The sequence below is a fragment of the Eubalaena glacialis genome, chromosome 7, assembly GCF_028564815.1.
Source record: "Eubalaena glacialis isolate mEubGla1 chromosome 7, mEubGla1.1.hap2.+ XY, whole genome shotgun sequence".
NCBI lineage: Eukaryota > Metazoa > Chordata > Mammalia > Artiodactyla > Balaenidae > Eubalaena > Eubalaena glacialis.
In genome coordinates, this window is record NC_083722.1 from 106084356 (window position 1) to 106103050 (window position 18695).

The window sequence follows — 18695 nt, forward strand, 5'->3', positions numbered from 1 at the left end:
TCAGCTTCGCGCTCTTCGAGCTAACGTGAGTGGCTCCGCCCCGTCTAGCTTCCGACCAATGGACGAGCTTCTTAAGGCGTAGGGTCCCGCCTCCAGACCTCCTGGCCAAAAGGAAAGCTCCGTCTTGCTTGGAGTCCCGCCCCTTGTCGATTTGACCAATGGGCGACCTCCCTTCAGCGCAGGACCCGCCTCCGCCGCCCGCCGGGCTGCAGACCTCACCGCTCATTCCGGTAGGCGGGCGTAGCGGAGGCCGGTGTGGTCAGAACCCGGGCGGAGGCTGGGCCGGCGCCGCAGGACTGAGGCGGACGGCGAGCGGGCGGCCAGGGCAGGGCGTCAGGCCGGTGCAGGCTGCGGGGCCGACGTCCGGGCCGCGGGAGCAGGGACGGAAGTTGGGGCGGGGCGGACCCGGGGGTGTTCTGAGGAGGCGGACTGGGGCGCCACCGGCTTCTGAGGGGCGGCTCGCCCCCTTCCGGCCCGGGGCTGGTCGGCGGGGCCGCGGGGGCAGGGCGGGCTGCGTGCCGGGTCTGGCCCTGCTCTGCGGCCCGCGCTCGGCGTTCCGGGCCTCCGGGCCGCGCGCCCGCCCAGGGGCTGCGGGTCTGGCCTCCAGGTGTGGACCTAACAGCGCCCTGTAGCCTTCTGAAGCGCTGACATCTGCGAAGGGCTTTGTATTGTAAACTCAATCAGAGCGCGTCGTAGTCCCGGAAGCGCTTTGACATCCCCGAAGTAGCGCTGTGCAAACTGAAGCGCTTGGTAATCGCGGAAGCACGTTGTGGGCTCGGAAACCAAATCGAACGAAGCCTTTGGTAAATCCTGGGACCTTCTGGACTTCCCCGAAGCGCTTTGGAATCGCAGACATTCGAAGCGCTTTGACATCTCTGAAACCTTGAGCACTGTGATGGGCAGTGGAAAGAAGGGGGAAAGGTCAGTGAAGTCAGCCCCTGGCTCTCACCTACTGGCCTGCCCTCCCTCGGGGAGTCCCGGGATAGCGGGAGGCTGAGGAGGGGCAGCTATAGCAGGAGTGGTGGTGGATTCCCGGCTCCCTCTTCACCTTGCAGGTGCCCATGGCGTCGGAGAGGCGCAAGGTCAAGTACCACTGGAGCAGCCCTTCGGAGCGGAGTTCCCGCAAGCGCAGCTGCCTCCGGGAGCCCAGTGATGTGGCCCCCTCCAGCTGGCCAGCTCACAGCTCTGTGTCGCGTTCAGGAGGGGCCAGCAGCCCCAAGCGCATGAAAACCCATAAGGAGCATGGTGTGTCCTGGGGCTCATCCCGCCGCAGAAGTTCCTCCTCCTCCTCCCATTCCTCTGGCCCAGGTGTGGGTGGGGCCGCCTCCAAAGGAGGCCTGATTCAGAGCTCAGGAGAGTTCCTTTCGTCAGGAGGATCCCCTCGGTGCCCTGCCAGACCTTCTCTAGAAGAAATGGCTTCTCTCGAGGAGGAAGCCTGCAGCCTTAAGGTAAGTGGCCCCAACGCCTTGCAAACGGTGAAGCCCTTTCCACTTGGCTTGAGATGTTGGAGATGGGAATTTTGGTGAAAGGATACTAAAAAAAAAAGACCAGGTCTCTTAAGATCCCTGGGATCTCCCCAGGGGAGAGCAAACTGGAAGACGTCAGAGGATAGCCTGAAGGTCGGTGGAGAGGTAGTTTGCAAACTTGGCAGCATTTTGGAACTACTTTAAAATCCTTGCGCCTTCCTGCCACCCTGATGAGGTTATGCTGGAGTGTGGGCGGAGCTGCCAGGTGTATATAAATATTCCTCAGGTGCTTGTAACCCAGTCAGTCAGGATGGAGGCTCGCTGCGCCGGGAGGTAGATGGCGTACCCCGGAGACACAGATGTATGTTATTTCGGTTGTAAATTTAGGGAATTGTGCCCTGTACTTAGAAGCACAGAACCAAGAAAAAGAATTTGGTTCTTAGTGTGGCTTTTCACCAAGGTTACGGTTTCCAGCACGTTGGGGTTTTGCGTGGTGGGGTAGGGTTTATTTTGGAGGTTCAGCGTTTAGTTCCCCAGTGGGAACACACAGGAGGATTTCATAATACTGGGGGGCAGACTGAGGAGTGCTTCATGGAGGAGGTGCAATTCATCCAGTCATTTGTTTTATGTTAACTCTTATTTTTTAAAATAAATATTTATTTATTTATTTTTGGCTGCGTTGGGTCTTCCTTGCTGTGCGCCGGCTTTCTCTAGTTGCGGGAGCCGGGGCTACTCTTGGTTGTGGTGCACGTGCTTCTCATCGTGGTGGCTTCTCTTGTGGAGCTCGGGGCTCTAGGTGCGTGGGCTCAGTAGTTGTGGCGCACGGGCTTAATTGCTCTCCGGCATGTGGGCTCTTCCCGGACCAGGGATTGAACCCGTCTCCCTTGCATTGGCAGAAGGATTCTTAACCACTGCGCCACCAGGGAAGCCCAATTTTATGTTAACTTTTTAAAAAAAAAAAAAAATTAACTAAGTTTACTCGGCGCGTGCGAGTATGTGTGTGTGTATGTATGTGTGACAGAGTTGATCGTGAGTTTGGAAAGGTTCAGTCTCTTGCAGTCTGCTGCTTCCAGGTTAGAAGGAGGAGAGGAGCCCTAGTTTATGTTACTGGCTACTGTGTGAGCGTCATCCACCTCTTTAATCAGGTCTTGAACAAATATTTACCTAGGGCCTGGTTTGTGCCAGGCAGTGTTTCTAGTTGCCTGGGATTTGCTTTCTAGGTTTTGGAGGTCTGGGCCTTCAGAGGTGGGGAGGAGTTCTGTGTGTGAAGGAACGGAGGAAAAGTCTTACTTGGGTGAGATGGGCTGCCCCTAGATAAAGTTATCATAAAAAAACCCAAACGCAGCTGGAAGGAAAGTGGTTTGTCCTTAAGCCTTTGCTCAGTGGTTTCTTACGTGGAACTGAGAAGTGAGGCTGTATTTAGCTCTGTATCCTCGCTGGCAGGCTGTTGTTTTTAGGCGAAGTGCTCCAGGTGTTTTCAGTGTGGCTCTCACAGAACTCTTGTGGGCACACTGATTTTTTAAAAAAATTTAATGGTGAGCTGAAAAGCTTTGTCTTTGACATAAGAATACTGAATATGACTCAAATGTAAATCAGGTAAATATGAGGCTAATTTGATCTTGTCATTAATTCTTGCTGCAGCTCCAGTGGTTTTGGGTACAGGGTAAAACTGTCAGTTGATTAAAGGTAATGGCAATAACAAGATGAGGAGGCACGGAAGAATCTAGCTTAGTGTTTCAGGTGTGCTGCATCCTCCGCTGTCCTGTGGGGCTGGAACTGGAGAGTTGAGGGTTTGGCCTGTCTGCGGGGTGGTCTAATCCAATCACAGACACACTTTTCTCCCATTTAGGCCTAAAGGGCCTTGTTTTGCCACAGTTTAATGGTTAACCATGGAGCGATGAGTAGTCTGGTCCTGTCTCAGAAGTCTTGGGTTTTGCCGATGCCTTGCTCTCAGTCATAAGCGCTTGAGTGAGGATTGTGTGCCGCGCATTCTGTTGGATGGTGGAGCCATGAGGTGGCTTGTAAGGAGCATCCAGTCCGGAGGGAGGGCTGCAGAAGTCACAAGACTGCCTCACCAGGTGGTTTGGTGCAACAGAGATTCCGGAATGGAGGCTGGGGAGCTAGGTAGGGGGCAGCTTGCTGTACGGTGTTATGAGCCAAGGGAATTCGGATTTTATTCCAAGCCATTAGCGAGCTCTATACAGGGCGAAGGCAGATTTGCGCTTTTGGAAGATCACTCGTGTTGGATAGAATATGAGGATGTTGATGGGATCGATCCCAGTTGTCCTACTCTAGTACTGCTAAGGGCTCTCCTTAGAGAGTGTTTGTTAGTTTGAAAACAAGATACAGTACTTTACTCATATTTAAAAAAAATAACTAATTAATTAATTAAACATCCTTATTGGAGTATAATTGCTTTACAATGTTGTGTTAGTTCCTGGTGTATAACAAAGTGAATCAGCTATATGTATACAAATATCCCCATGTCACCTCCCTCTTGCTTCTCCCTCCCACCCTCCCTATACTCATCTTGATGAATTTGAAAATGCTTCTCTGACGTTCCCCTCTCTCTGCACCTCTTCCCCCCTTTTTCTGCAGTCATTTGCACACTTGTTTATCTAATAAGTCCAAAGTCCTGTCAGCAAGCACTGCTGAAGGGCATGCACAGAAACGGCCTGTTCTCCCCTTGGGTCCTCCCAAGGTCCCCTCACCACTCGCCTACCTTCTACCCACCCATCCACCTGCTCTTCTGCATTTGCTCTGTAAACATTGAGGGGTACACACTTACCTTCATGTGTCCCCCTCAACACAGAAGTCTCTGTGCCAGGTCATGGAATATTCTGAGGGGAAGATGTTTGTCGTAGTTCATTCTGGCTGCTGTAACAAAATGCCTCAGACTGAGTAGCTTATAAACCACAGAAATTTATTTCTTATAATTCTAAAGGCTGGAAGTCTGAGATCAGGGTGCCAGCTTGGTCAGTGAGGACTCTCTTCTGGGTCACAGTCTTCTCTTTGTGTCCTCACATGGCAGGAGGGGGCAAGGAAGCTGTCTTGGGGCCCCTTGACTAGGGCACTAATCCCATCAATAAGGGCTCCACTCTGATGATCTAATCACTTCCCAAAGGACACACCTAATACCATCACCTTGGGGGTCAGATTTCAACATATGAGTTTTGTGGGAAACACTTTCAGACCATAGCTAGACTGGGCATTTTGGAATCACTAGAGATTCCTGCTGGCCAGCCTCTCCTTGTTCGTGCCTTATTACCTCCAGGATAATTGCGAGGTTTTCTCAGATTCTAATGCTAGCTGATGATCTTGGTTTACTTTATAGAGAAGGTTAAATGTGTCTATCATGAGCATCTTCACCTACCTTAGTTTTAGTTTTTAGTATGACATATCCAAATTTCTAATTCAATTTAGGGAAGGAAGAGTTGAAGGGAAAATTTAAGCTTTATGATGTGCTAGAGCTTGTCAAATATGAGTCTCAATATTTGACCTCTAGATGCTCACATAATCCTCAGTCTTGTGAGGTGGGCCTTGTTATCTTTTTTTTTTTTTTGAGAAGTAAAATCATGGTTATGCTAAACCCTTGAGATTTTAATCTTTTTTGTTTGTTTTTTTATAGAAGTATAGTTGATGGCAGTGTTACCTTTACGTATTAGTTAACAAATACTTAGATATCAGTCAACACATATTTGAGCACCTGCTATGTGTAGGCCCTGGGAAGATGAGACTCAGAAAAGTTAAATGACTTGACCAAGGCCACACAGCTGGTACAGGGCAGAGCTGTGGTATAATCTCAGATGAGTCTGACTTCAAAGCCAGTGTTCTTTCTGCTGCTGCCCTCTGTGAGCATGTGTTCCTCCTGACCCAGTGTTAGGTGTGAGGGGTGGGGAGATGGAGAGGGCAGGATCCTTCCCTTGAGGAGCCCTGTGCAGGGTCACGCAGCCCAGACAGGAGAGAGCATTGTGCGTCTTGGCTCTTGAGGGATGAAGCTTTCACGGGTGGTCCTGTGTCCTGCATCTTCACTCAGCGGGTGTCCAGTGCTTGGGTGGAAGGCTGTGCTGGGGCTGGAGGTGCAGAGAATAAGGCAGTTCATCACAGTGCAGTGTGTGGAGTGTTGTAACAGGGATATTTGAAGTACGAGGGGTCAGAGGACTGAGTGACTAACCATCGGGAAAGTCCTCACAGAAGAGGTGTCATTTGAGTTCTGTTGATGGCCAAGGCAGAAGAAAGGACATTTCAGGCAACAGGAACAACGTATGTCCAAAAAGTGTCAGGAAATGCTGGTCTGACGCTTGGGGCACTGCTTGCTCCTGGGACCCTCCTTTCCCCCTTCTCCAGCGTTTTCCTCATTCCCAGAACACCTGGGTGTGTGGAGAAAGGCGGAAGGTGATGCTGGAAGGAAGGTTGGGGGCCAGCCTGGGGAGGAGGGCTTCCGGGGTCACACTCAGGAGTCTGGGATGTATCCTGCGGGCAGATGCAGAGCCGATGAAGGGTTTTAAGCAGAAGTGTGACGTTGCCAGATTGTAGAACTCCTTGTGGCACCTGTAGAGAAAGGATGGGGGGAGGGAGCAGGCTGGGAGCCCCTGAAATTGTTAACAGTGGCTGACAGTGCTGAGGGCTGGCATGACATCTCCACTGATGTCTCATTTGCCAAGTGCTTCATATAGGAAATCACCTTTCATAATGTGTCATTTTCCTTCCAGGTTGATTCCAAAGATAGTTCTCGTAACCCCATGGATTCTGAATTTGCAGCTGAAGCTGACGTTCAAAATGACATAATTGAGGAACCAAACAAGGTCCAGAAAAGGCAGAGGGATAGACTTCGAGACCAAGGTTCTACCATGATCTACCTAAAGGCCATCCAGGGCATCCTGGGAAAGTCGATGCCAAAAAGGAAGGGAGAGGCTGCCATGAAGGCAAAACCCAACACGGCAGAGCGTCCCAGCCGCGGAGAGGGGCCAGCCAGGAGTGTCACCATATGTGCTCCTCAGAAAGAGAAAAAGTCTGCCCCAGAGGTCAGAGTGGAGGAGGAGAAGGCTGTGCCGGAGAAGAGCGGCTTCTGGGACAGGAGAGTGGTGATAGACCCTCAGGAGAAACCCAGCGAGGAGCCTCTGGGTGGCCGAAGGACAGTCATTGACAAGCGCTGTCCAGTCCTGGAGTTTTTGGATGACTCTGACTCGCATGTAAACGGCCAGAAAGTGAGTCAAGCTCATGCCAAGCATGGGGTTTTGAGTTTCTGTTAAATGTATTTGGTCTTTTTAGTTTGTTCCTGAGTGTTACTCATTCAACACTGTACTTGACTTACCCAGGGCTCCAGGGAGCAAATTGTTGGTTCTCTTCTAACATAGCTTTCAGAGTTATTAAGAAACCTCAATTCAGTGCTGTTTTTGTTTTAGGATTTATATGTTTGTTAAGACATAGATTTGCTTGTGTAACAAAGGCCAAAATAATAGTGGCTTAAAGAAAACAGAAGTTTGCTTTAAGGAGGATGGCTCCACAGTGTGGGGGACTGGGGTGTCTTCTGCTCGATTCTCTGCTGCCCCTCAGCAGTTTCCATCTTGCGGTCTGAGCTACTGTGACCGGGCTCAGCACATTACATTGACATTCCAGCCGGGAGGAACAGGAGAAGAACATAGTACATTCCCTCCCTTTTAAGAGTTTGGCTCAGAAGCGGTCCCCATTGTATCTGCTCATATCTGTTGACGAGAATCTAGAAACCTGGCCAACACCTGCAAGAGAGTCTGGAAGATTCCAGACTAATTTCGCTCTGGGAAGCTTTACATTCAGATAAACTTTTATTGCTGTAGAGGAAGGAGAGCGTGATACTGAATGATATTGGAGGGAAACTAACGGTTTTTAACACTGCTTATAATTTTGAGGAAAAAAACACTCCTCTGTTGTACGCATCTCCGCCCATCCTTCACTACAGCTGCTTGGAGGTAGCCCCTTTCGTCTCTTTTAACTCTCGCTTCTAGTACTTACCTCCATATTTCTAAGTAATTTTTCATTGTTTATTTTTTGAAAATGTAGACATCTGTGGACTTCCTACTCAGGAGATGAGAATTTAGTTCTCTACACTTCGACAGCACCCACGCCCATAAATGTATCCTCTCTCCGTTCCTGCAGCTCCCTGTATCATAATACCATTTTTAGCCAAATCTATTTGATTTATTATCACCATATTCATAGCTGAGTTACTTAGTATACTCTGATTACATTTCCTTTCTTAGAAAAGTTGATTTTCCTTGGAGTTCATCTTACCTTGTTTTTTCCTTTAGTTTTCTCTGTTCCTGTGACTATGACTATTTCATCTCCAAATTGCTAGTACCGTAAAATTCTTCTCAATGTTGTCAAAATAAGTAATCTGTTCCCCGCCTTTTTTTATTTTCGAGGTTTAGCCCTTTTAATTGTTTCCTTAAGATTCCTTTTTTCCTCTGTCTCTTTTCATCTCTGCTTTCTTTATGAATAATTAAGGAGAGTGTATATAATGATAATATATACTCTTAAAATTTTTGACATACTTAATATCTAAGAACACTGGCTTAGTCTTTTGAGTATTCCTTTTTTAGAACATCCTGTTCTTGTTTTGAGGTTAAATACCTTCTCTTGTTTCTCTGAGAATATGAATAAAGGTTTGTTTTGAAGTTTTCTTTCTGCACTGCTGAGTTTCCTTCTGATTTTTTTTCTTTTTCCTAAATATTTTGGTTTCCATCTTTTGTGATAGGGCTTTCCTCAGATGTTTTGGGTATCTGTTCATATTTTTAAAATGAAGCATTAAAAAGCCGATTGGAAGTTCTCAGTGCCTGGAAGGGCTTATTAACTGCTGCCTTGAACATAGGTGATAACCTGTGGACTCCCAGTTGGATCTGTAGCTTTTTCCTCAGAGGCTGCTAGGGGTCCCTGGGACAAATCTTCCAGTGCTCTGCCCAGGAGCACACCTCTGGCTGCTAGTGTTTTAGGGGTCAGATTGAGGGAGGTGCCTGGGTTCTCACTGTCCAACGTGTGATGGTCTCTCACCCTCAGCTATGTATCTGTTGTCCCTGATTACTCCACAGTCTCCGTGGTTTAAGTTTTCCAAGTGTGAACCTTATCTTTTGCTGGGTGGGGAAGGGGCAGACCCATCTGTACAGGATGGGAGCAGGGATCTGGGGATCTAACTTCACAAATTCTCTTATTTTCATCTCCAGCTTCACCTTCATTTTGAGAGGTCTGGTACCTCCAATTCCTTAGTCTTCTGGGGTCCTGTAGTGTGATTCAGCATGTTTCTGGGTTTTTCTCGTTGCGGACTTAGGTTTTGGCCATCTGCGATCTGCTTATCCAGTAACTGTTCATCTATCTGCTTTCTAGCATCAAATTTTTATTTAGTTTGCTTTGCTGTTTATTCTATATGCTTTCTCTTTGTAGGTTTATGCTTTTTCAAGTCCATTTCCTGTAATTTTAAGAGTTTTTGGGCGGGGAGGACAAAACCCACATGTGCTTTATTTAATTGGAAATCCCAAGAACAGAAGGTTTTGTAAACTACTTTTCCCACCAAATATATAATGTCTGTGTTTCCTGTCTAACATAGATCATTGTTTGGCTGCCTGGAATTCCATGGTATGGATGAACTTTCCAAACTTATATACCCAAGCTCCTATTTGTCAAACTGGACATTTAGATTATCTGTTGGGTATCTATTTGGGGCAGCATGATATGGTAGGTCAACAGATGAGTGTTGGGATCAGACAGTTTGGGTTCAAATCCTGGCTCTGCCCCCCCTAAACTGCAGTCTTGAGAAAGTCACTTTACCTCTTGGAGCCCCAGTTTCTTCCTCTGTATAAAAGGCATGGTTCTTTAAATGTTATCACAGACTAATACAGGGATCAGCAAACTCTGTCTGTAAGGGGCCAGATAGTAAATATTTTAGGCTTTTTGAGCTTTTAAGGCCTCTGTTGCAACTATTAAACTGCGCTGTAGTAGCATGAAAGCAGCCATAGATAATATTTAAGTGAATGGGCCTGACTATATTCCAGTAAAACTTTATTTACACCAACAGGCAGTGCATTGGATTTGGCTTGTGGGTCACAATTTGCTGAACCCTGAACTAATACATGAAAATCCTTTGCTCAGTGCCTCGTGTATAGCAGACTCTCAATAAATGTAGCTTTAAATTTTACCATATGGGCTTGAACCTTAGGCAGTCTTGAGTATAGGTAGTCTCCGGTTTTCCCAAAAAGGAAATCCACAAACATTTTCCTGGCCAACTTGACAATCTAAAGCCTTTCAGGGTCTTAGATGACGTCATCATAAGTCTGTTTATCATATATATTTCTAGGTGCATGTGCATTTTTGAAGTCACTTTTTTCCCCACTCTGCCATTTTTCCTCCAGCCTCACATTTCATTAAATAATTTTGTTAAACCTTTTCACATGTTTCTCTGACATGGTCTTTGTTGTCCCTGGAGTTACTTTTTTTTTTTTTAATTAATTAATTTATTTTTGGCCGTGTTGGGTCTTCGTTTCTCTGAGAGGGCTTTCTCTAGTTGCGGCAAGCGGGGGCCACTCCTCATCGCGGTGCGCGGGCCTCTCACCGCCGCGGCCTCTTCTGCTGCGGAGCACAGGCTCCAGACGCGCAGGCTCAGCAGCCGTGGCTCACGGGTCCAGTTGCTCCGCGGCATGTGGGATCCTCCCAGACCAGGGCTCGAACCCGTGTCCCCCGCATTGGCAGGCAGATTCTCAACCACTGCACCACCAGGGAAGCCCTGGAGTTACTTTTTGTGTTATGTAATGTGATTTCCTGAACTTCCCTGACGATAAGAATGAAAGAATCTGACTCAGGATGTCTGAGATGGGACTGGGGAATTGGTATTTTTTAACAGATACTCTCGGATGATAGAGAAGTTTGTGAAGCAGTCAGAGGACATCTCTACCCTTCCATCTGAGTTGGAATTTTAACTGTTATTATTTCTATTTAAACTTCTTATTATGGGATATTTAAAACATTTATGAAAATTACCCATATACCCATCACTCATCTTCAATAAGTATTAACTCACTGCCAATCTTGTTTTATCTCTGTATCCCTTTTCTCTCCACAAATTATTTTGAAGCAAATCCCACCTACCGTATCATTTCATCCATAAATATTTCAGTGTGTATCTCTAAAATTAGATACAGGATCTTTAGGGAAAAAAACAGGCATAACTACAGTTCTGATCTCTCCCTCTGCCCTCTCTCCCCTCCAATCCTTTTTTTTTTTTTGGCCGCACCATGCGGGATTTGGGATCTTAGTTCCCTGACCAGGGATCTAACCCATGCCCCCTGCAGTGGAAGCATGGAGTCTTAAGCACTGGACCACCAGGGAAGTCCCTCCCCACAATCCTTAATAGCATCAACTATCCAGTCAGTGATTAAATTTCCCTGTCTCCTGATTGTTTCAGTTTTTTTGAAACAGGATGTAGGAGTCATGTGTGTCAATTTCTAAATGTGTTAAGTCTCTTAGTCTCTGTAGATTCCTCCTCCCCTCCCCTCCCCAACCCTGTGTTGTTATTTATTTGTTGTTAAAATAAATAAAAGGTGTCATTTGACTTGCAGAATTTCCTGCAGATGAGATCTTACTGATGCAATGTAGCACTTTTTGAATCTGTATTGGTCTGCCCGTGGAAATTCTATCCCACCTTGCAAATAGCTGTTCCCATTGCATTCAGTTTGTGTTGTTCAGTTTTTGGAGGTATATTTTTGGGAGCCCAACAGTGTAACCATGTCTAATTATTTTTTAGGTTACTTTTTTAGGAAATATATTTACATTGTTTAAAAATAAAAATGTTTTTAGTGAAAAGTAGCTTTCCAGCTGGCCCTGTGTTGCCCTATTCCTTCACCTGGATACCACTTTATACATATCTTAAGTGTTTTTCCAGTGTAATTTTATGCATAACCACTTACCATACTGCTTTTTAAAAAGTTATCTTTAAAAAAAAGTAAAAACAATCTTGAAAAGCTTTGTTAAAAATGATGTCCAACACAGAACTGTGAGGTCATACCTGCAGGAATAATTATTAAGTCTGTTAACTATTTTTGCTTCCCATCTCCCCTCCTTTTTAAAAGAATGAGCTAAGGGAACCTCTTTAAACGTCTCAAATTAGCTTGATTGAGATTTGTTTGGGGTCATTTGTCTTTTTCAAATAAAAGAGTACATCTTGTAATAGAAGAGACTCTGTAGGGACTTGAATATAAAACAGACCCCTCAGAAAAAGGAGCATCATTTTGGGGAGAAACGCTTACCTTCCATGTGGGCATTTTTTGTAATTTTAATCAGATTAACTGATTATATTATATTAACTGATAATATATATATATATATTTTTGTGTGTGTGAATTATATTTTGAAGAACTAGATTGCAAACATGTTAATTATGTGTTAGTGTATGCGATAGACATTTTATTTGTTCACATGTGAACACGTCGGGCACTTGGTGCTGGCACCTGTGTGTGACTTCTCTAGCACGTGGTTGTGGGTACTCAGACATCATACGGTGGTTGGCCTCTCCCAGAGGAGCAAGCGGAGAGAACCAGGGGAAATAGCAAGGCTGCTCTGACGTAGCCCTGGAAGCTGCAGTGTCCCTTTTGGTTCCATCAGTTACAATACAAGTTGGCCCAGGTTCAAGGAGAGGGGTCACAAACCCCATCTTACAGTGGAGAGTAATATCAAAGAATTTGCAAACACGTCTTGAAACCGCTACAATTGTGTGGTTGTGCGTTTTGAATGTGTGAGAGACCTGCTGTTAAGGATGAGATGCTGGGTGCTTCTTTTCTTTAAAACCCCCAATACACTGTGTGTTCTGGAGAGCAGTTTCTCCCAAGAGGGGTCTTCAGAAAGGGAACGTAGGCACAGCTTCCCTTTCAGGGATGGCATATGAGACCATGGGCACAAGTTTATTCCCTGAAGCTGATAAGACTGTTCCTAGTTGTAAGCTGGCTCGCTTTCTGGGAATAATAAGGAAAACAGGTGACAGAGTGCGCAGAGGAGCTGATGCAAAGCCATCATCACGGCCAGAAAAGCAGCCAGGGCTTCTGTTCTGGAGGTGACTGAGCACGGGAGGCTGTCTTCACATAGGAAGAAGGCTAACCTGTTTCTTTTCTTTTCTGCAGCCTAAAGACCGGGAGGTGGTGATGGAGCGCAACTCTTCAGGAAGTGACTGGTCCGACGTGGACGAGATTTCCACAGTCAGATTCTCTCAGGAGGAGCCCGTATCCCTGAAACCCTCAGCGGTTCCAGAGCCTTCTCCCTTCCCCACGGATTACGTCATGTACCCGGCTCATTTGTACAGCAGTCCCTGGTGTGACTACGCCAGCTACTGGACCAGCGGTCCCAAGACCCCCGGCTACCACTCCGTGGGCAGTGGTGGCAGCGACACGGTGCAAGTGGAGAGGAGCGGCCGGGGCTCTTCCCCCCACTCAACGGTGAGCCCCCAGCACAACTCCAGAGAGCGCCAGGCCGCTGAGGAAGGCAGATCCCGGAAGTCGCGTTCATCTCGTTTCTCCAGAAGCTCGGAAGAAGAAGAGGTGAAGGAGAAAAGAACATTCCAGGAGGACGTGCCGCCACGTCCGTGTGGAGGACCCGCATCTAGCTCCCTGCCCAGGAGCCGTCGGGAGCCCAGGTTGGAGGGTTTCATTGACACCCATTGTCACTTGGACATGCTCTATTCCAAGCTGTCGTTCAAAGGGAGCTTCACAAAGTTCAGGAAAATTTACAGCAGCTCCTTCCCTAAGGAGTTTCAGGGCTGCATCTCCGACTTCTGTGATCCTCGCACACTGACAGATGGCCTCTGGGAGGACCTGTTGAAAGAGGATCTGGTGTGGGGGGCCTTTGGCTGTCACCCCCATTTTGCACGTTACTACAACGAGAGTCAAGAAAGAAATCTTCTGCAGGCCTTAAGGCACCCCAAGGCCGTGGCATTCGGGGAGATGGGCTTGGATTACTCTCACAAGTGCACCACGCCTGTCCCGGAGCAGCACAAGGTAATGTCGTCCTTAGTTTGCTGACAAACTATTATTTATTTAGTTCCCTTTTAGTTGTTGAAACACAAGGGTTGCTCTACTTTTGGAACTAAAGAGTTTAGAGTCTCTAAAAATATGATTGCTCTTAGCCAGACCCTGTAGATGTCATTGGTCAAATGCTTCACAAACTGTTTCTTACCTTTCAGCTTCATTATGTAAGAGGAGGGGCTTAGGTGCTGAGTGACTTTTACAGCTAATGATACAAATGTCAAAACTTCCGTTCCTTCTTGGGAAGCAACATGTTGTGTTTGTTTAATTAAACAATATATTTTTATTCTAATTTTAAAGTTAGTGTGCCCATTTCAGAATATTTGAAAAATACACAAATGTGTAAAGATCATTTCCCATTCCATCAGAGATAGTGACCATTACCATCATAAGACTTTTCCCTCCCAGCAGGCTGCATTTACTCTTGTGCTTCACCTGGCTTCCCGGGGAGGACAGATGCTCCAACCCAGGCACAGTTCCTGTCCCCTAACAGTTCTTCCTTCTTAACGTTTTTGAAATTCAGATGTGTTTTGAAATGCATATTTTTAATGTTGCTGTCCCTTGGAGAATTGCAAGGGACAATTGGCGGTATGTCTTACAAGCACCTGTCATGGAATCAAGGAAATGTGTGTTGTATGCATGTGCTTTTTAAAAAAGAATTTAGGAAAGTTAAAAAGAGAAAGTTACAGATTTGAATGTTTTTTCCACTGTGAAAATGTTCCTGCTTCATTGAACGTGCTTTGAAAAATAGGCTTTTTAACAGCTATGTTATATTCCATCCCAAGGCTATAATAGTTTGAGTACTCAATAGTTTGAGTATAATAGTTTAAGTACTTGCGTACTCAAGGCTATAATAGTTTGAGTATTCAATAGTTTGAGTATAATAGTATTGAGTACTCAGTACTCAATTGTTGAGTACTCAAGGAAGAATTTTTTAGAAGCAAAAATTAAATGTTGGAATCAGAATCCCTTGCAACCTCTTGCCTCTGGAGGAGTTCAAGGAGGGTTGATGTGTTGGGGAGGGATCCCACCGGCTGTAGGTACTGGAACTAGCTCGTCTTTAAGGTCCTTGGCAAGCATTCTATGCTGTTGGTTCCCAGGGTCACTTTGCTTTAGTTGAAAACACTGGTTAAAAGTGAGTTATATCAGAACTGGTACTGGCGCAGTGCCACTATTTTGAGAAGAGGCAGTATAAGTGGTGGACTTGAAAATGTCATTCTCAAGTGAATACCACCTGACTCAAATTACCAAAAGCGTTTTCTTATTTGATGTTAAAAATTCAAACACGAATGATATTGCACAATTGAAAAAGCTACTCGTGAAAACATAAAGTTTAAGACGAGGTAATTTCTTTATAATGAATTAATATTTTTGTTCTTTTTTTTCTAAACCTGAACTTAGAAAGAATAAAAATAAGGAAAGAAGAAGAGGAAAGAATAAGTTCTAGCCCTACTTTTTTCTTTAAAATAATTAGCAACAGGTGTATTTTACTACTAAAGACTTTTAAAGTAGCTAGAGTTTAAAAAAAAAAAAAAAGTAGTATATCTGTAGGTATTCACCTAGAAGGAGATCTGATTTTGGTTAAGTAAAGAAAGCAAGTTCCAGGAAATATGTATAGTATTTATTCTTTCCACAATTACTTGAGCACCTTCTGAGAGCCAGGCATTGTACAGACGTATACATGGCAACTTTTTGCATAGGAAAATGTGTGCAAGGTGATGGATTACCTCTTGGGAGTGGGAGTGGAGTCGGGGGCAGTGAAGGGGAGGACACTTAACTTGTAGTGGTGCTCCTGAGCCCAGCCCAGCCCTGCAGCCCCACGTGAGCATTGCCTAGTGGTGGCTGTGTGGACAGCCTGGGTTCAGATTTGCATTGTGGTGCTACAGTTTACCAGCTGCAAGTTACTTGACCTCATTTGGAGCCTCAGTTTCTTTGACTGCATGATGGGCTAACAGCAGTACCCATCTTAGGGTGCTTGTGAAGATTACATGTTATAATACACCTAAATAATAATACTACCTAGTAAGCACTCGGTAAGTGTTAGCTATTATTATGCATTATAGAGTTTAAAAGTAAAGAATTGAAGAAGACAGTGGGGGTTGTGCAGTGGACCGGCTGTTCTGGGGGGTAACAGACATCTAGAGTGGCCCTAACCCACAGGTGTTGCCACTCTGTCTTCTCCCAGGTGTTTGAGAGGCAGCTGCAGCTGGCCGTGTCTCTCAGGAAACCCTTGGTGATCCACTGCCGAGAAGCTGATGACGATCTGCTGAAAATCATGAAAAAATTTGTGCCTCCAGACTACAAGATTCACAGGTGAGAGTCTAGGACTTCAGTGGGCAAATGAAGTGAACATGTCCCTCTGTCTAGGACATTCGTGGGAAAACAGATTCAGTGAGGAGAGGATTGATGATGTTACGTCTTTACATAGAATCTTTTCTCAAGATTAACTGTCAGGTTGACCCATGTGAAATTTCTGATATTTGATCATTTTTTAACCTAAAAAACGGCAACTTCATATGGTTTGAGCTAATACCCTAAATCACTGTGACCCCCATCGCATGAAGCAGGCTGTAGTGGAGGCTCGGTTCCCAGAACTGAGAGCTGTTGATCTTGGGAGAGGCTGCTGTGGGTCCAGTGACTGAGCACACAGAGAACATTCCAGGGCACCTGAAAAGAAATTTTCTCTACTACTTTGAATTTGAAAGCCCATCCCTCCCCACTTCCCCCACCACCAGTTAAAGTCCAGGATGTATTTTCTCTAAATGGTATCTAGGGGTTCTCCAGTTTGGTAAACTCACCAACCTGCCCTGGTGTGTCCGTCCTGGGCATGGGCTTGGCTTGGGGGGGCCCCTGGGGAGCAGTGGGAGACAGTCAGCTGGTGACTCTGCAGAGGGCGTGGGGCTGAGGTGGGCACAGGGTGCCCTGGGAACCAGAGGAGGGGCCCTTAGCTGTGTCTGGCTACAAAGAGGTCAGGAGGTGATGCCCACTGGCACTTTCATGATGGGTAAGATGGGTTAACTGAAAAAACAGGGAGTCTAGAACCCAAGCCAGGTGGTGCCAGGTGGCTGAAGGGGTGAGGCTGTTAGGCCTCTAGACCATTGCCTTCCAGGCGCCCAGGCAGAGAGAGTGACGCCTCTGAGTGGAGCCACCACCAGAGGTGAGATGAGGCACAGTCACTCGGCCCTTCTGGGCTAATGTGTACTGTACTAAGAACATGAACAGACACCAGGTTAAGAGAAGAAAATGCACTTGTAGGCCACTCCCCAGTATTTTTATTGTTTGTTTCCTTCTGGTGCATTTGATTACATGGACGTAGTGTTTACCTACTCTAGTTGTGATCCAGATGGGCTGCCGTTTTTAATTCTGCTCCTGACTGTGTTGACTGTGAGTCCTTCCCTTGGATGCAGTCTTTCCATTTCTGAGAATTTACCCACCGAAAATAACTTAAAAGAGGTGAAATGTCCAGAGGGAGTTGGGGGCTTCTGCAGAGGGGATTATGAGAGAGCCCTGATCTGGAATTCTCCTCCTCGCAGGCATTGCTTCACCGGCAGCTACCCGGTCATTGAGCCCCTGTTGAAGTACTTTCCCAACATGTCCGTGGGCTTCACGGCAGTCCTGACCTACTCCTCTGCCTGGGAGGCCCGGGAATCTCTGAAACAGATCCCGCTGGAGAGGATCATTGTGGAAACTGATGCTCCCTATTTCCTGCCTCGACAGGTAAGGGTGTCTTCAAGCTGAGTTGAGGCACTGAGGAGAGAGAGGGTGGGAGGTGTGCAGTCCCCCTTGCAAGGCTGGCAGGACCAGAGCCACAGTACCTTTCCAGGTCCCACCCTTGGCTGTGTAGATGTCTCCTCTCTGTTGCTTTGCAGAACCAAAGTCTAGGGGGCTGAGAAGCTGAAGGGTAACCACTCTCTTCCAGGCAGTGCAAAGCCCTACCCTGTAGAGGGTAGTCCAAGGAAGCGTGGGACCCTGCTCACCCAGAGCCCCCCTGACTGGGACTCTCCCTGCACCTGCAGGTAAAGGGGTCTCTACACAGCTCCAAAGAGGCCCTGCTGGGGAAGGGCCGGGGAGGGAGTTGTGCGTGACAGCTCTGCACAGAAGGCACAACGATATCCTGAATGCTTGGTGTCTTCCAGGTTCCCAAGAGCCTTTGCCAGTACGCCCACCCAGGCCTGGCCTTGCACACGGTTCGAGAGATTGCCAGGGTCAAAGACCTGCCTCTCGCCCGCACCTTAGCCACCCTGCGTGAGAACACCTGCCGCCTCTACAGTCTTTAAGCAGAGAGGGTGCCGTCAGGAGTCTCCCAGAAAAGGTGATAAAAATCACATTACATAGTTTTTAAAAACCAGGACAAAAATGACTTTGGCTATATTTTTTAAATGTAGAGCATGTAGACATAGGGTGAGCAATGAACCTGGTCTGTCTTGAGTGAACTCAAGTTTAACCTTCGTCCTTTTCTCTTCCCCGCCCTCCAGGATGACCAGTGGCCTGACAGGAGAAAGGCCGTGTGAGCTCTGCCTGTGTGTCCCTGCTCGAGGATGTTTGAGAGCCCGCTGGGATGGAGGAAACCCGGACAGGACGTTTCCTGAGACCTCGTCGGAGGCTTCCGCTTCAGGCTGGTGGGGGGTGGGGCCGGCGTGGGGGGCGCTGGCGAGGGGTTCGGGCTGGCCTCCCGGCTGCAGTGCTCCAAGGCAGCCCGGGAAGAAGAGGAGGCTGATGTGAGGGCGCAGCGAGCTTGCCCGCCCAGTGCCTGTCTCTGCAGCTTGTGGTGCGAGCAGTCTGTGAATAAAGTCACACTGCTCCTCAGCGAAGTGCACGTAGGCGTGTAGCTTGGTTCCTGGTTCTCCACTGTCAACACGAACCCCCGGTGGGAGATCTCCTCTGGGGGACATTTGCCAGAGACCTGTGTTAGAGGCTGATGCTCCTGCGGCCAGAGAAGGCAGCCCCTCCCTTCCCCGGGTGACTCTTCAGTCTGGCTCTCACTGTTGCTGCGTCAGCTCCGAGTTGGCACTGGCAGAAGGACCTTGGCTGCTGGTCTCACTGGTTCCACTGCCATCAGTATGGAGGGGCCAAAGGGGCGCTCACGGTCCAGGGCAAGTCCTGGCCGAGGAACATCTGGACAGACTGGGGGACTTGAGGAGGAGGAAACCTGCTTGAGGAAGACGACCCCAAGGAAGGTGATCCCACTTACCGAGGC

The 18695-nt window shown here is 47.3% G+C and overlaps 1 protein-coding gene across 2 annotated transcripts; it reads left to right on the forward strand.

The window, feature by feature from the left end:
- Nucleotides 1-292: 292 nt before the first annotated feature.
- On the forward strand, nucleotides 293-18118 carry TATDN2 (TatD DNase domain containing 2). Of its 2 annotated transcripts, none has more exons than XR_009701516.1 (8): nucleotides 293-921; nucleotides 1056-1448; nucleotides 6179-6673; nucleotides 12602-13471; nucleotides 15684-15811; nucleotides 17032-17215; nucleotides 17418-17514; nucleotides 17635-17720. XR_009701516.1 is itself a non-coding variant. In XM_061195581.1 (8 exons), the coding sequence occupies exons 2-7, from the start codon at nucleotides 1062-1064 to the stop codon at nucleotides 17773-17775; spliced, it is 2205 nt and encodes a 734-aa protein (XP_061051564.1). In that variant the 5' UTR covers nucleotides 293-921; nucleotides 1056-1061; the 3' UTR covers nucleotides 17776-17810; nucleotides 17974-18118. The 2 variants fall into 2 exon arrangements, 1 of the variants encoding a protein (XP_061051564.1); XM_061195581.1 differs by lacking the exon at nucleotides 17418-17514 and adding an exon at nucleotides 17974-18118 and having other exon boundaries at nucleotides 17635-17810.
- Nucleotides 18119-18695: the final 577 nt, after the last annotated feature.

What these genes read in the sequence shown, in the direction of transcription:
- TATDN2 (XM_061195581.1), top strand. Translation starts at nt 1,062, where the DNA reads ATGGCGTCGGAGAGGCGCAAGGTCAAGTACCACTGGAGCAGCCCTTCG. An exon ending in CGCATGTAAACGGCCAGAAA is followed by an intron (nt 6,674 to 12,601) that starts GTGAGTCAAGCT and finishes TCTTTTCTGCAG; the next exon opens with CCTAAAGACCGGGAGGTGGT. An exon ending in CCAGACTACAAGATTCACAG is followed by an intron (nt 15,812 to 17,031) that starts GTGAGAGTCTAG and finishes TCCTCCTCGCAG; the next exon opens with GCATTGCTTCACCGGCAGCT.